At 36.4% G+C, this 18,232-nt stretch overlaps 1 protein-coding gene across 3 annotated transcripts; it reads left to right on the top strand.

The window, feature by feature from the left end:
• The first annotated feature begins 24 nt into the window (after positions 1-24).
• On the top strand, positions 25-18,232 carry Sin3a (SIN3 transcription regulator family member A). 3 transcript variants are annotated; one of them, XM_083044657.1, is made up of 18 exons: positions 25-2,866; positions 4,666-4,949; positions 5,037-5,213; positions 5,322-5,483; positions 5,763-6,094; positions 6,205-6,439; positions 6,534-6,785; positions 7,183-7,596; positions 7,714-8,168; positions 8,260-8,734; positions 8,820-9,066; positions 9,192-9,557; positions 9,654-9,823; positions 9,914-10,108; positions 10,470-10,679; positions 17,382-17,527; positions 17,605-17,740; positions 17,862-18,232. In XM_083044657.1, exons 2-18 carry the CDS (start codon positions 4,686-4,688, stop codon positions 18,114-18,116), a joined length of 4,491 nt encoding a protein of 1,496 aa, XP_082900783.1. In that variant the 5' UTR covers positions 25-2,866; positions 4,666-4,685; the 3' UTR covers positions 18,117-18,232. The 3 variants fall into 3 exon arrangements, with proteins under 3 accessions (XP_082900783.1, XP_082900781.1, XP_082900782.1); XM_083044655.1 differs by having other exon boundaries at positions 10,470-10,748; XM_083044656.1 differs by having other exon boundaries at positions 26-2,866; positions 7,198-7,596; positions 10,470-10,748.

The following is an 18,232-nucleotide window of genomic DNA, read 5'->3' as shown; positions in this document are numbered from 1 at the left end:
TTAATTTTATTCCGTATCTCCCGAATTTTCTCCAATAATTTTCATTCTCGATACGATATACCCTGCAAATAAGAGTGTCATCGGGAAAGAATTATTCTCGCTGCGAACGTCGCCATTTATCTCTCTCGACGTCGTGACGTCACAGCCGCAGCGGTCGCGCGCGAGTGCGAGTGCCATATTGTCGTAAAAATTCGACGAGAGTCGCCGTCCAATCGACGCTTGGCTCTCTCCGGTCAGCTCGACCAGTCAAGCCCATCGACAGATAAGCCGCGAACGGGTCGCGGCGCGTAGTGCACTCGGTATGGCGAGCTGCGGCGTGTGCGACGTGAATTCGCGATGCCCCGGCGTGTCGCGGCACGCGTCCAAAATCGCCGACCCAGCGACGCATCGCCGGACGCACGTCGCAATCCTAACGCGACGGCGGGCCATTTTGCGCAGTACCCGTGACCCAGATTACGATGGGGGGTTCGCTCGTCTCTTGGAACAGCTGTTGGCTCCGACGAGACGTCGGCGCCGCGAGGGGTCGAGGGGAGATGCGATGCGCGTAGTCGGCGTAGTAGACATGTATATACTCCGACTCGAGCTGGCTGCGTCTGCGCGCGCCTCTTGGCGGCTTGACGCAACAATGGCGGCCCAGGGCCGTATCCGACGCCGATGTTTTTTTTTTATAGGCCCGTTTTAGGCGCGGAAACGAATCTCTACGAGTGCCTTGTTTCGAGGCGTAAAAGAAAAGTCAATTGTATTTTGATAGGTTTTTGACAAGTCACTTTGTAGTGCGAAATTTTCGTCTGGTTAAAAATATTATCTACAATTGAAAAGAAAAACAAACAGCTGCACAATGCTCGCGGAATCGAATCGACCATCATGACAACGTATAAAATAGAACGATACTTTTATAACGCGCACCTACAACAGCGTGCTTCGGCGAAAGACGTAGGAAGTCGTGACTCGAATTAACTTGCTCACGACTCCGACCTCGCGTTTAGGAGCCTTTTTTATTACACAACCGCGCGCGATTTTTTAATCCGTCCTGAGCCGCGGACGCGGGGTTCGTCGTCGATCGCGCCACGAAACAGATGACGGACGGCGTCATGGGAGGCTGGTAGGCGCTAACAAGAACGAGGAACGAGGAACGAGGAAGAGGAGCCGGAGCCGGGTAGTAATAGAGGTAGAGCAGAAGAGCAGCGCCCAAGTGGTTGGTAACAGAGACGCCGCGCGACTCGCGGCGCAATACGCTCCTGCGCAGCATCTCTCCCCACCATCGACCCCCCACCACTGTCGCCACCACCGCCGTCCGCCGTCGTCGTCGTCGTCCGTCGTCGTCGTTCGTCGTCCCGTCACGCTACGCGACCAGTCGGTTCCTTGTTTGCCATCACACACGAAATCCAATAGTTTGCCTTGTACTGTGGTGAGGGAGTGCGGATGCGCGGTTCGGCGATTTCGCGTTATACGCGTCGACTTGTGTGCGAGCAGCGGAGAAAAGAAGTGCGGTGAATTCCTGAACCTGAGAGACGAGAAGAGGAGCCCAGCACACCCGGTGCGATGCGCGCCCCGTGCCCGCGCCTAAGATGCACATTATCCCGCGTTTGTTGTTTACCCACACGACGAGATTCCGCCGATTCCGCTGAGAAGTGATCTCCCGCGCGCGCATTATCCGCGGTAGCGGGAGCCAGGCTAGAAGCACAGTGAATTCCTACCTACCTATCTACGGACGACCGGACCGACCGGCCCGTTAAGGCGTTCGTTGATTTTTTGGTCGGTGAAAAAGACCGTGGAATCGAGGAAGAGAGAGAGAGAGAGGAAGACGGAGAGGCGCGGAACACGCATAAAAATTGCGCGAAGGGGCGGAGGAGGGGGAGGAGGAGGAGGAGGAGGAGGATCCGAGTGTATGTGGAGAAAGAGAACGAGAAAGTAAGAGAGAGAGAGAGAGAAAGAGAGCAGGAGAAGAAAGAAAGACAGAGAGAGAGCGAGACAGTGTGTGAAACAGAGGGAGCGCGAACGCGAACGGAAGAGGAATAGAGAGAGAGAGAGAGAGAGAGAGAGGTGGAAACGGTGCGTGCGTGAGAGAGACAGGAGCAACGAGAAAGATAGAGAAAGAGAGCTTTTGTAGTGTAAGGGTCGATTATACGCCGTCGAGAGGCTCGACTCGCGAGGGAAGCAACTACTACTGGTGATACCGCCAACTCGCGACGAGGGTGCGCGAGGAGAGAGTCAGAGAGAGAGAGAGAGAGAGGAGGCTCCTTTTAGCGGTGGCGGACCAAGAGTGACCGCACGCGGCGCGAACATTACATTACTTGTCGTGAGCGGAGCCCGCTCACGCGCGCGGGGAAACGCGTTATGTATTTACGTAGAACATTGCGTAACGTACAAGGGGCCGGCTAGTGTGTGTATGTGTGTGTTTGGGAAAAGGCGGGCGACGAGAGAAAAAAAATAAGAAAGAACCTTCGTTTTCGCGACACGTAAATTTCCGCGGTTTCGGCTGCTGCGCCCCCCCTCTCCTCCCCTCCCCTCTTCCCTCCCCGCCTCCCAGTTTTAGGACGGGACGGAGGACGGTGGTGTGTAGTACGGGACGTACGTACGTACATCGTACATACGGAGAGTCGGTTGACTGTACCGGCGCAAGTTTCGCGCGTGCATACGCAGCAGGAATCCAAGCAACCCGGCCGCCGCCGCCGACGCGGATCGAAAGTTTCGGGGGAGCTAGAAGAGAAGAACTCGGCGACGCCAGTGTGCAGCTCTATACGGCGGCTATATCTCTCTTCTCTTCGACGCCGAGACTCGTTCGTGCCTGTCCATCGTCGCGCCTCTGCTGCGACGAAACTACGTGGGAGACAGGGACGCAGGACGTTTTCTCAGATGGAAATTGGTACGGAAGTGAAGAGAGAGATATTCGGAGGAAAAAAGTGAGAGAGAGAGAGAGAGAGAGAGACAGGAGAGATACTCCTTGCACGCTGATCGCTCCGGAACCGACGGTTTGTTCGACGCAAATTTTTTTTCCACGTATGCGCAAGGTCGAGAACTCTTTGTAGCTGGGGGTCGATCGTGTCTCTCTCTCTTTCGTCGAGCTAAACGCGAGTTTGTAACTTATTTTTATAACGTGCCATTCTCGAGACTCGCTCGCGTCTGTTGCTCCTTATTCTGGGTTTAATGCGATAAATTTTCCTTTTTCGAGCGAGATGCATCGCCGATCTAACGAACATCTCCAATGGTGACAATATATGCTTCTCTTTCGACGTTTTCCTATGAATCATATTTATTTTGAATTATAAATGAGCTCTCTCGGGAGGCATAAAGTAGTTATTCGAAATATCTGGATATTTTTGAATACTAGCACTAATTTTAATTGGCAGATTGTTGCGCGAAAATCAGTTTATTATTAAACATTTGTAATTTCTAAAATGTGCTAAAAATAAGCCACGTGTATATATAGATTTCTCTTATATTTAATGTTTTCATAATCACGACTGATTGTGAGACACTTGAAGGAAAAAAAAATGATTCGATCATATGGCGCCATCCAAATTCCCCTTATTTATATTTATGTGTTTTGAAATGAATAAATTTGTGCATAATTAAGAAATATTCTGCACGAGTATTACGATAAAAATGAAGGAGATAAAGGAAAAAAAAGGTCTTGTCAGGATAAGTTAGGTTATGTAGAAAGTCTGTACAATCTCAGCATTTCTTACAGATTAACGATTGGACGATAAAATCGCTGGTCGAAAAAAAGAGCAAGATTTTTTTTCATGAGAAATGTTGAGATCTTCGAGACCTTTCACATAATTTAACTTGATATAATTTTCGCATGCTCACTTTCCTTCACATTTGTATCACAAGATTTACACAGAATATTCTTTAATCATGCACACCAATTAATTTACTTGGAAATGTATAAATAGATAAAGTGAAGAGAGACTGTTTCTTCGGATGGTGCCATATGATTTTAAAATGTCTCAATGTCATAATTATGAAATATATTGGACATGTGAGATACATATGATATACATATTTTTCAAGTGTGCCTTTTGGAAATTACAAGCAATTTGTGATAAGTAAGCTTTTAAGTTTTATTTGTGAACAAAAATGTGCTCAAAATTAGTATCAGTAGTCTAAATATATTGGGGTTGCTATTTTATGCTGCTAAGATTTATTCAGAATCACAAATAAATATAATTCGTAGGAAGTAGAACATGTAGATTTAAATTTTCATTAATATATGTATATACATTTAATATATTTTATACAAAGATATAAAAGAGCACGTCACAAAATTATTATTAGCTTCACGTATTTTGAAGATCTTATTAAAATTGATAAATATAATTTACATGAAAACACAAGTACCATGTATCAAAATAAAATATACAAATGTGCAACATTGCTCTATATAATACTGTTTAAACAATAAAAATTGTTTAATTTTTTTGTGAGATAAACATATGTTTTTAATATTACATACATATTATTTATCATTAATTTATATTTTGAAATTTTTCATTTTTATATTTATAAATTTCAAAAAATTATCACATATATCAATCAAATTCTCAAATAAATCTAAACATATTCCTCATTAAAAATGTATATCTTAACGTTTAATAACAATTTGCATATTAGGTCCAACAAAACAGAATAGATTTGTTTAGAATTGTTTTCATTTTTTAGCACTTCCAATGTGATTTGCAATGAAACGTATTCGTGGACTAGACGACGTAGCATCACCACCAGCAAGGCACTCATCGGTGAGTGCAGGAAGTGGCTTAGGTGGTGGAGGAGGTAGCTTAGAATATCATACAAGCAGTGGGATAGGTGTTGTCGTACCTGGTCAAGCAGTTCGATCTGTTGCTTCGAAAGAAATGCCTGGGAGTATACAATTTGGTACTGCCCAAACTCAGCAGCAATATACCGGTGCAATTGTTGTGCCAACGGCAGCACCATCTCCTATTAAAGTAAGTATACTTTACACTATACGTGTGTGTATAACAGTAGTATAACAGTGACAGCATTGCAATAAATATTACAAATGTCATATTTAGCAGGCGAGTGGTTCTGCGGGAGGACTTAGTTCTACATGTAGCGGTAGCAACATAAATACTAGTGGTTTGAATAGTGGACTAAGTAGCGGCAATAGTCATACCATGGCTTCCCAACAACCAACATCAGGATCGCAAAATCAAGTACATACGCAACAGCAATCGACAATAAGGCATAAGGTTTGCAGTTTTTAAGTTTCTTAAAATGAATAGAAAAAAAATTAATATTTTTATTGAGCATTATAAACTTATAAGGAGATTGTAAAGAAAAAGTAATTGTAATTGCAGGTGCATACTGGTAATGTAACACCACTGGCTTCTACTCCACCTGGCTCCAACCAAGGAGGAGGAGGAGGAGGAGGAGGAGGATCTCAATTCCAGAGATTAAAAGTGGAAGATGCACTATCTTACCTAGATCAAGTCAAATATAAATTTAGCGATCAACCACAGGTGAATATTAAAAATTTAATGCTTAATACGTTAGCATTTGATGAAAAGAATTGTATATCTTAAAATACTGGTAAACTCTAGTATACTTCCATCATCACCAATTGATGTACTTTTACATATCAATCCTCATTTGAGAAATTCTGACTTGATTTGATTGGCTGCTAGCTTTTTAATACTCTTTTAAACAAACATGCTAATTGTTAAAAGAAGCATCTTGGTGAATCATGCTTAAAGAAAAAATGCTTGATATTATTTTAACATGAATATTTTGATTTATAGGTGTACAATGATTTCTTGGATATCATGAAGGAATTTAAATCTCAAAGTATAGATACTCCAGGGGTTATAACCCGAGTGAGTCATCTGTTCAAAGGACATCCCGAGCTTATTGTTGGTTTCAACACATTTCTCCCACCAGGCTATAAAATAGAGGTACAAGCAAATGAACAAGGATATGCCTTCCAAGTGTCCGTCAGTATGCCAAGTCCAACAGCAACGCACACAGCTACATTATCGCAACATCACTGTACAGTCAATGTTGGTTCACCTCCTGTAGCTAGCCCACCTACGCAGCCTGCAAAAGCACCCCCAGTTTTACAAATAATGCAAGGGTAGGTATTTTGTCAAATCTATGTGATAATTTATATGTAATTAGAATTTTTTTTTAACTGAAATTATGAAAAAGAAGATACGTGTCTATAATTACGATCTCTATTCTTAGGTCGGGCAATATTCACCATACTTTAGCAAACAGTATTACAACTAACAGTTTGACTGTTCACGCGCCTTCACCACCGCCGGTACCAGTGTATAATAATTCGCATGTTAGCACCGCGCAAGCGCAAGCTGTCAGTCAAGCTTTAAGTCAAGCTGATGGTGTAACTACCGGCGGGCAAACGCAGCAAAGTCAGCCAGTAGAATTCAACCATGCGATAAACTATGTTAACAAAATTAAGGTAAGGGATTATAACAATGATTAGAAAATATATAATAGAGTAATGAAATATGTGTGTGTAATAAAATAATAACATTATTATATTATATTTCTAGAATCGTTTCCAAGGTCAACCGGACAAATATAAACGTTTCTTAGAGATATTGCATACGTATCAAAAAGAACAGAGAAATTTAAAAGAATCTGGAAATATGGGAGGTACGAGTTCTGGTGCTACAAGTGGAGCGAAACATTTAACAGAAGCGGAAGTTTACAGCCAAGTAGCTAAATTATTCGAAAATCAAGAAGACTTGCTTGCTGAGTTTGGACAATTTTTGCCAGATGCTACTAATCAGCAAAGTTCGTTGGTGAGTCATCTATTTACAGTAGAACAAACTAATAATTTTGAATTTTAGTAGAAAATTGCAATCCGTTTAAAGAATCTAAAGTACTTAATCTCTTACGAGTAAACTTTCAAATGAGAAATTGCAAGACACAGAAATATTATTTAACATCCCAAAACTATAGCACAAAAGAGCAAATGGAAAGATAGTATTTATAAAAAAAATTATGTATATAATATCTTTATTATATTAGATTTATTCGTTTCAAATTCATGTCTCTTTATTACTTGAATATTTATAAATAATTATATACAAAAAGAAGAGAAAAAAAAAACAGTACATGCTCTTATAGATTTTTTCTTTTTTATTATTAAGAAAATTTCTGTTTTTATGGAAAACAGTAAGTTCTGATTCGTATTAGTCTGCTATGTTTCAGACTAACAAAACAACATCGGTTAACGATCATACGGCGATTGTTAAGAAACCAATTGGACTCAAAACACCTTACAACAATTCTGGAACTATTTCGAGAGATCTTCGAGAATCCGGCAGTACGGCCGGATTGGAACGCGATAGTCGAGATCATAGAGAACGGGAACGAGAACGGGATAGATCAAACGTACGAGACATCAATAGCGGTCAGAAATTTGGGCACAGCACCGGACAGTTGAAGAGGAGTCCATCATTCTCAACTTCGGCAACAGCCGGAAATTCTCATCACGTACAACATGGGCCGCCCCCTTTGAAGAAACCCAAAGTTACTTCGATGCGCGACATTACTATAGCGGAAGCTGGCAAATATGGTACTCTGAACGACTATGCTTTCTTTGACAAGGTGAGCACAACATCTTAAATATTCATCCCTCTTAAATTTGTATTATGGTGCTCTCTTTAAGAGAGAGATATTTTTTCAAGTAAATTTATAATAAATTATTGATAATATTTCTCTCAGGTTCGCAAGTCGCTTAGATCGCAAGATGTTTACGAAAATTTCCTTCGATGCCTTGTGCTTTTTAATCAAGAAATAGTATCGAAATCGGAACTCGTTCTATTGGTGACACCGTTCCTCGGCCGTTACCCCGAACTCTTGCGTTGGTTCAAAGATTTCCTCGGTTATTTACCCGCTGATTCGTCTGCCACTATAACAACAAACTCGGGTAATGCAGTAGGAGTGGAGACTTTCCCAAACAGTGTCGTGCGGAGCCATCAGGAACGACCGCAAAATGACTTGGCGATAGAAATCGATTATGCAGCGTGCAAGCGATTAGGAGCGTCGTATTGTGCGTTGCCAAAGTCGTACATTCAACCAAAATGTGGCGGCAGAACGCAATTATGTAAGGAAGTCCTGAACGATACTTGGGTCTCGTTCCCAACTTGGTCAGAAGACAGCACATTTGTAACATCAAGGTAAGCAATCAGATTTCATTTATGTAGAAATATTTTTACGATAATAATTAGATATAATTTATATACAAAATTTATATATTTATTTGTCCAGGAAAACTCAATACGAGGAGTCCATATATCGTTGCGAGGATGAACGTTTCGAATTGGACGTTGTTATAGAAACCAATGCATCGACGATTAGAGTACTCGAAGGCGTTCATAAAAAAATAAATAGGATGAGCCAAGAAGAAGCACAGAAATATAAACTCGACGATTGTCTCGGCGGTTCTTCCCCGACGATTCATCAACGAGCGATAAAGAGGATATACGGCGACAAATCTCACGATATCATAGAGGGTCTCAAAAAGAATCCTCAAATAGCCGTGCCTATTGTACTCCGCCGGTTGAAGGCTAAGGAGGAAGAATGGCGGGAGGCGCAAAAAGGTTTCAATAAAATCTGGAGAGAACAGAATGAAAAGTACTACTTAAAATCCTTGGATCACCAGGGGATTAACTTTAAACAAAATGATGTAAAAGCATTAAGGTCTAAAAGTTTGTTCAATGAAATCGAAACTATATACGACGAGGTTGGTATACTTGTTTTTGTTTGTTTTATCTATTCTAATTATCTCTTTAATTTTGCGATTATTTAATGCGTTAATTATTATACAGAGGCACGAACAGGGTGATGACGGTAACGGTGATAGTCAAGGAAACAGTGGTCCACATCTCGTTCTACCGTACAAAGATAAATCTGTATTAGACGATGCTGCTAATCTTTTAATTCATCATGTCAAACGGCAAACTGGTATCCATAAAGAAGACAAGCAGCGGATAAAACTTTTATTGAAGCATTTCATACCAGATCTCTTTTTCCATACGCGACAAGAACTTAGTGATGACGAAAGAGATGAAGATGGTAAGTTCTTTACAATTTCTCTTTTTCATAGGCGAGACATTTTTCTATTTTAAACCATTCTATTTCTATTTAAATTGGAATCTACGTCGAGTGCTATATATATGTATGCTTTCTTTTTGTTACAGATGAAAAGGAAGATATAAACGTGGCAACGTGTAACAATTCCCAGTCTGCGACGACTACTTCATCGTTGAGTGGCCTGCAAGCTAATAGGAGTAAAGCTCCTGTATCGCCAAATATGTCTTCCGCGTCCATCAAAAATGAACCCGATATCAAAGTACCTATACATGCCCTCTCGAACGATCCTGAGGAGGCATATACACTTTTCATGGCCAGTAATAATTGGTACCTCTTTTTGAGGTTACATCACATACTATGCGAGAGATTAACGAAAATGTACGACAGAGCAGTCGCTCTCGCCGAAGAAGAATCAAAGTATAAGCAGCAACGCAAGGAAAGTACAGCGATTGCTTTAAGATTAAAACCAAAAAGTAAGTTTACTGCATTTATAACACAACTGGTTATTGGCTTTACTTTTATCAATCAATTATCGTATTAATCAATTCCGTCATCGTTGTGTATTTTAGGTGAAATCGAAATTGAGGATTATTATCCCGCCTTTCTGGACATGGTCAAAAATGTTCTCGACGGAAATATGGAAAGCACAGCGTACGAGGACACGTTACGAGAAATGTTTGGTATACATGCCTACATTGCCTTTACTCTTGATAAGATCGTAACTTACGCTGTGAGGCAAGTAAGTGAATTCCGTTCAATTTTCTTTTCTTTTGATATTGTGAAAGAAAGAACAATGAGTGTTCAAAACTACATATATATTTTCTGATAGTTGCAGCACTTGGTCACGGATACTATATGCCAGCAATGCATGGAATTATTCCAAAGAGAGCAACGTCAACCTAAAGAAAACAGCGGTGCCGGCGGGTTGTGCGCCACGGCATACATGAGACTAAGTGCTGAATTATCATATCAACGCAAAGCAGAAAAGACAATGGTTGATGAAAATTGTTTCAAAATATATATAGTAAGTATCTTTGAAATACTTGATTTATATCGCATACTCTAGTGGTTTCAATTTAGCAATTATTATTGATCTATATCATTGTGTGTGTATGTATAACTCAAATTTAATTATTTTTATACACAAAATAATACACAACATTTATCAAATGTTTATAAAAAATGTTTGACTAGATTTTACTTTTATGAATTATTCTAATGAAATAAATAAGATGCAAAATGTGTGTATGTTTGAAATAAAGTTAAATCAAATATTAAAGAGTTTAATCAAATATCTCAATAAAAATCAGATTTATCATTAATGACGTTGAACGTTCTATATAATTAGGCTCTAATCTCATCTTACACTTTGCTTTTTATTACAGTACAAAAAAAACTGCAAAATGACAGTGGAGTTGTTAGATACAGAGGGTGACGAAACGGTGGATAGTGGCTGTAGGGAGAGAGAAAGGGAAGGCGTTGCAGTCTCTGAAAAATGGTCGACGTACGTTGAGAGATTTTCTGCACCAGCTGGTCAGACTAGCCCAAAAGACACTCCTGCCTTAACAGAGAATGAGCCGCCGACCAATCATCCTGTGAGTAGCGACCAGGCAGCAAGGGGGGGGAGGGGCAGAAAACGCAAGAACACTGACATTAGTAAGAAGGTATAGGATCCAAATACCTTTTCATAATCATTAATCAACGTTCATTCGCGTAATAATTGACATCTGTGATTAGAATTGTTGTACGAATCGTCGTTTTTATTTGGCGTACAACAAGAGTATCCCCAAAGAATAAAGGTATGATGGAAAAAATTTTTTTTTCTATCAAAAATAGAATTTATTTGTGGAAAAGTAAAATAAAATATTGGGCACTTTTTTTCGCGGAGAGCAATCTTCGTGTAAATTTTGTCGGAATAGGAACGCGCGACTTGTGAAAAATATTATACGGATACATATACATTGCTAAATTATATTTACGCGAATGATTAAGACAATCGTATTAATTTCCTATAATTATCACATCAATTATAAAATTTCTGTATATTTATCCAATGTTTTATCTTATCCAATTAAATATTCTTTTCATACGCGAGGCAGAGCAAGGTTCATATGGTTATTATATTTTATAATAATTGGGAATTTATAAGCGACTTATAAAATTCTTCTCTTCGGCCGTAATCGTCTATGTGGTGATGCAACTTACATGAAATTTTCTGACTTGTATTACAGCATGTTATTACAGCAGTGCATTTCTCAATCTTTTTTAAATACAAATGTTTGTCATTCAAATAATTGCTCTTTTATTATTTGCAACATTCTAAGTAAAAATCATCGCAAATATTAATATATCGCCTTTTTGTTTCATATATAATTTATTTCTTTTATATTATATATAAAATCTATTGAGAAAATGAAAGAAGCAAAAGTTAAAATACAATTAAATTCTTCTTAATTAAATGTTGTATTAAATTATAGACGACTTTTCCACTTACCCTTTTTTTCGTATTACATTTTTATCGACAATTTTTGATTTTATGATTAAAAAAGCAAATTAATTTTAATTTGTAATTGAAGTTACACACGGTATCTATAATTTTCTTATATGTATAAATCTTCATTTTTATAATATGATTCTGATATTTAAATACATATTTTAAAAAAGAAAAAAGAGAAATGTTTCAAGTAAATCACAGCAATTCCATATATTATCATTATGTTAAAAACATGACTTTTTCTCAAGTCTGTTGCACGATAATGATATTAATCGACTCAGAATAAATGAGGAAAATTTCATGTATGTATTACCGTATTATACATACTACATTTGTTTCGCCATTATGCATTCATTCAATAATGGATGTTATCAGAAATCCAGTGTCGTTGTGAGATAAAAGAGTGATGACCAATTGTAAAAAATATTGATAAAAAATTGTATAAAACACAGAAAGGGATAACTGGCATATATTTCACAAAGTCATCTTAGCAGTGCCATAATGAATGTAAAATAACAATTAAATGAACAATTTAGATGCCCTTCTTTAGATTGAACGTACATTGTCATCTAACTAGTTACATATTTCATGAAAAACAAATTTTATTGTACATATTTAATATATTTGTAACATGTAATGATATTTCATCTTTTTCTCTCTCTCTCTTTATATATATATATATATATATATATATATATATATATATGTATAAAGAATATTTTTTACAGTTTGCGAAAAATTGAAACTACATACACAATAGATAGACATATACATAGTAGAACATCTTGTAATAAAATGTGTTATATGTTTTTACTTAAAGTAAAAATGAATATTTGAGTGAAAAAATTAATCTCCATTTATTTGTCAAAAGCCACATCTTTTTTTAAAATTTATATTTCATCCTTTTTGACTTAACAAAATTACAAAGTTTATTTGAAAATTTTTTCGAATCACCACAATAAGTAAATTTTGTAAAAGTAGTTTAGATAAAATGATAAAGACACGCGTTACAGTTATATGTATCTTTGATGAGGAGATAGGTTTTGAATTATAAAAATAAGAAAATGATTTTATATTAACATAGACAATTTATATTTCGTTGAGTAAGACAAAGTGGCAATATACATATAATGATTCGAAAGCTAAACTGAGAACAAGTTTATTCGAGTAAAAATAACGTAATTTTATTAATTTTTTAGCCAATTTAATAGATATATATATTTCACCTGTGTATAATTTGTATAATTTTTTTAATTATAATTTATTCGGAATGTAATTTTTTATCATCCAACTCTGTTAAAACACGTGTATTAAATGGAGAAACATTAATAACGTTAGTGAAGAAATTTTACTTAAAATATCTACACACATAAAATGTGTCTCTTGAAAATATATATTTCTTATCTACTTATTTATTTATCTTTATTTCTTATATAAAAATTATTTCTATTGTTATGCATATCTACATTTACAATATTTATATATATATATTATATATATATAGCTTATCTTCTCGTGAAACATGTAACTATTTAGATAAATATGTGCGTGTCATTTGAAAGAGGAAGGCATCTTTATTTAGTAAATGGTTAAAAGGACGAAAATAATCCTTCGCACGAGTACTAGTTTCTATTGTAACACTTGGATTAGTCAATTCTTAAAAAGAAATTCCTTTTATTTTCTCTTTTCATCTGATATTATATTAGATAAAGAAATATAGATATATAATAATAGATTCTCTTTATAAATTATTAGATTTTTAAAAAAATGTAAATACCTCTCTAAAACATTTGTACATACATTTTGATACATACGCAATTTAAGATTGATCGATAGTGGATCGCGAAGTTTCATACTTAACTCTTATTATCGTTCAGAAATGCAGTACATAGTGAAGCCTTTGGAAAGGAAACATGAATAGATACATATATATATATCATTCATTGACTTATACCTGAACACATTACTTCCACGCCATTATTAGACGTTATAATAACATTAATAATTATATACTTGTATCACTTTTTTTTACTTAGACTATCTAAGACAAACAAATGTGAAGATTTCCAATTGATCTTTTTTTTCTATCAAATTTTGAAAGATGGGCGGTTAGACACTTGCGTAGAAACGAGAGCGATGCGTAGAAAAAACGAGAGCATAAAATTCTCTTATGTAATCTTTTGTACAAAAATTAGGGTAATTGTCAGAGAAACATCGAACATCACTGTATACCTGTTTAGGCTCTTTGAACTGCTCTTCAGATAGTTTAAAAAAAAAAGTGTTTTCCATAAAGAGAAGAAAAACTGATCTCATATATGATACATTGAAAGGATCTATGCGCGTTTGCTCCATACGAGGGCACAGCGTGTCATGCTACACATTTCAAGACCCCAAAGTATGTTACAGGATCAGCTGTAGTACGATGCACTATGCCCTTGTATGAAACAAGCGCACGCATTCGTTTTACCTAACGAGTCTACGAGAGTCTACGACAAGACTGTACTGTGGCGTGGAGCTGAGTGTGTTTATTAGCTTAACTGTTGCGTCCTTCATTAGACACACATGTATATATACATAATATACTTTGCTATGTACATAAATGATATATAGATAGTAAAGCAGAGATACTATACGCATTGTACCATTATATGATGTATATAGAAAGTCAGTTGTAATTTTGCATCAATTCTGTAAGAATGTTTGATAAACGCGACAGTATAAAATATTAATATCCCGCAGTATTTTTGTCATTTTACCAAAGGTTTCACATTCTTAGGTTTCTTTTTTTTTTCTCTTTTTTTAGTTTAACTCTTTTGTGCTGAATAATTTGTCGCTCGGGTTTCTTGATACCGGTTTCTCTAGAACTAACAAAGACTATTTCGGAGATCGAAATCATTCTTCTTTTCTTACTACACGCAATCGCTTTTATTTCGTATTATATATTTTTCCTCAGAGGGATTCGTACAATATACAATTATATTAGTGACAAGCATATAACACATTTCTAACTTATTCTCTTTCTTAATAATGATCTCATACTCTTTGCACAAATTATAAGCATAAATTTTCTAACTAATATAACATAATACTACACTCAAGTTTCAATAGCATACAGTTTATTTGTATATAATATATTCTTTTTATCAATTTAACGATAATACAATAGACTTGCATATTTATTGTATATAATTATATGAGTCGAAAATATATAACAAATTTATTTGAGCACTTTGTATTTATAGTATTTTAATTGAGATCATTATACATTCATTACACATGGATAGGTTTCTATAAGATTAGATCTTTCAATCAAGAATTATATTTTAATTTTTTTAGGATGTTATTGAAAAGCTCTCCTTTTCTTTTTCATTTACAATGTCTGAATATCTTGTGAATCTCTGTCTGTTCGCAAATATTGTTGATTAAATAAGAATTTATATCATCCCGGATTTTAAGTTATAAATCAATTAATCACTCGGCATAAATTTTCGTACAAAAACGAGATGTAAAAATTTCAGTCTAAAATTCCGATATAATCCAAATTCAACATTTTCATTTATACATTATAATATGCAAAAGTGTGAAGGGAAGAAGACGATATGAATAGGAAATTTTAATGCATTACGTATTTATTTCATTTTTCAAATGACCATCGATATTTAAATTTGCACCGAACGCTATTTCTGTAAATGATTGTCAAGAAGCTTTTTACGCATGCACGATATTTTATTTTATAATAGAATTCATCTCCGTTAACAATTAATTTCAATCCAGCTTTTAGCACAATTTCAATCAAGCTTTTACGAATATATCTTCGCGAATGTTTCATCTCTTCTCTTACTCTACGTGCATTCTATTTTCTCGTAGCACTTGTCAAAAACAGGCGCACCGTCGCTTACTGTCAATTGCCCGATGTGCTTTTCAATCTTAGGATATCGATTCGCAAAGTCGCGGAAAGCTCGAAAAAAAAAAAGATTGTCCTTTAAAAGCAACAATATATATAATCGCTCGAGAGAGACGAAAAACATCATACACACATACTTACGCATTAAGAAAAAAAGCGGAGACGTGAAAAAAATCTTGACACACTATACTTGGGCGAAGCTTACACCTTTCATTCTCCGTAAATTCATCTCTCGCAAAGCTCGCGCTTTCCGTTCTCTCGTTCTTTTTTTTTTTTTTTTCGGAGCATTCGTGTCGACCGATAACCCGTTCTATCGTTTCTTATTCATTAAATTCTACAAGATACGAGCGCACCGATCACAACACAGTGCGGGAATTTATCTCGTCGATTGGGAGAAGCAGAAACTCTTATCTGTCTCTCTCTCTCCCTCTCTTATATACACATCACACTACCGCGATAAGTAAATCGTCGTACAAAATGGCGCTCGTCCAGGCCTGAACGGGTCTGGTCGGGTCGGGAATAACATATAATGGGGAACGTGGAGGAGAAAGGCGGATCGGAGTCGAGCGGCTTCGGCGCTGCTCGAGTCATCGTCGCTCGAGCAACCTGCGCCGCGCGCCGCGCCGATTCGATGTGCATACTCGTTCTCGTTCCAGTGGCGTATGCGCAGCAATTTCGACTCGTCCGTCGCCAAACGAGTTTGATACGCGGCTCCCCCCCACGCACACATTCGATCGATATCCGTTATCAATACTCCGCCCGGTCTCTGGAACAATAGAACGTGCGAGTGAGAGATGAGAAAATGCCCCGCGACTCTCCCTCTCTTTCTTGCATTCTTGCATTTTATGCACTTTACGTATCCTCTTATAGTTTTTGTACAATTTGCCGAACAATATAAAAAGGGGGATATAAATACGAATAGCGAGAGATTTTTTTTTTTAATAATAGCGTTACGTCGCGATTTAGAAAATAAAAGTTTCCTTCGATAAGCAAACGAGTTGTATAACATAGAAGTTTTAAAGTCGCGCAAACTATCGTTTCTCGTTCGAAATTCATTTTTATATTTATTTTATATATTCTTTTGCGTATCGATTTTTTTTATCAAAATGTAACCAAATCGTAAATCAAAATTTCGTTAAAGTAATTATAAAGCAATTAATAAACAAACTATAAACTCGTTTTTAAATGCACCAAAAGAAACTTCTTTGTTGTCAGTTTTCTATAATACGATGGGATACGAGAAATATATCTCAATTATTTCAAGATACAGAATAGCATAATCATAATTTCTTTTATTTTAACAGCTTGCAAATGATCATTAAATAAAAAGATGTCAGTGATATAGATATCACTGACATCTTTTAGTGTCTAGCAATAGAATTGCTCCAGAATTTGGTGTATATATATATATATGTAAACATACGTATATATAAAAAATATACGGTAAATTCTTATCTTTCTTTTTCTCTTACATATTTAATGAAAAAGCAATATCTTACATATATTTGTATGTAATTATAATGTATATAGAAAGAAATATGCATAATATGCATATGATAATAGAGATGATATTGCATGGAAAAGATATATTCAAATACACATACAATTTTGAATATTGTCGTTTAATATCATTTTTGTGACTAGATCACTAGATTTATTATATATTTTGCATCTTCAAAATATAATTTTTTTCTTTCTGAATTAATCTTTACAATAATCTTTGTATTTCTAAATTATATATGAAAATACTATATATAATAATTATAAAATTCAAAGATATTATCTTTTAAATATTTTGATTTTTTAAATTGCGATGTATAATGCTCTATAAGAAATTTGATTTATAATCAATTTAAAGTATTACTTAAAAATAACACAGTATTTTATGATTTGTTGTAGATGGAAAGATGGGATTTATTAAGCAGATCTTCGGGACGTAAACCCATCTTCCTCTGTCGCAACGTTAGGTCTTATCGAAAACACGCTGCGAAATTGGCGAAGGAAAAACAATTGCTTAACGCTAATCATCCGGAGAGAGTCACTGAGTAAGTAATACCTGATACATATATCAGCCTAAATATTAACTTGATTTTATTCTCTATTTGATGTAAATTTGTTACAGACCGGTCGACGCTCCCGACATTATCAATTCCGATGAGACGCAATGTAGATTTAATCCCAATAGCTATACCATGTTTTTCATTGTTCACAAGGACAGGCTCCTTTACAAACAAAACTCTATTAGCCGTGCGAGGATGGTATGTTCGCAATTATTGGAACACTTTTGCATTTTTCAAAAATTTTTATTACGTGTCTTCGATATATAGGTCGAATTTAGTAATAAAAAATTTGTTTCTAACAATTTTTTTGTCTCGACAGTCTCACGCAGCCGTAACGAAACGTATGGACTCGAAATTCCATCACTGGCACGCATCGTGGATATCGAAGAATGGCACGGAGACTCAACATCGATTGTGCCAGGATTGGCTGATGGGACGATACGAGAACTTGATTCCTCATAGGACACGAGTTTTAACGGATAACGATCAGACACGTTCCCCGTATCGGCAATACAATCGTTTCAAAGTAGAACGTCTGCAATCTGATCTATTGACGTCGGAGCCGTGCGTTTAATCTTACTCGACGGAATTTTATGCCGTCATTTAAAATTTCCCGACATCGCCACGCTCGCTACAATTAATCTCGGTGTCAGCGGAAGTTCTTTTTTGTTTTTCTTTTTTGCAGCTGCA

This window comes from Prenolepis imparis, unplaced genomic scaffold, assembly GCF_030444845.1.
Source record: "Prenolepis imparis isolate NDT839.2.m4 unplaced genomic scaffold, iyPreImpa1.0 SCAF_8, whole genome shotgun sequence".
Taxonomy (NCBI): domain Eukaryota; kingdom Metazoa; phylum Arthropoda; class Insecta; order Hymenoptera; family Formicidae; genus Prenolepis; species Prenolepis imparis.
This window is presented reverse-complemented; position numbering and strand designations above follow the sequence as displayed.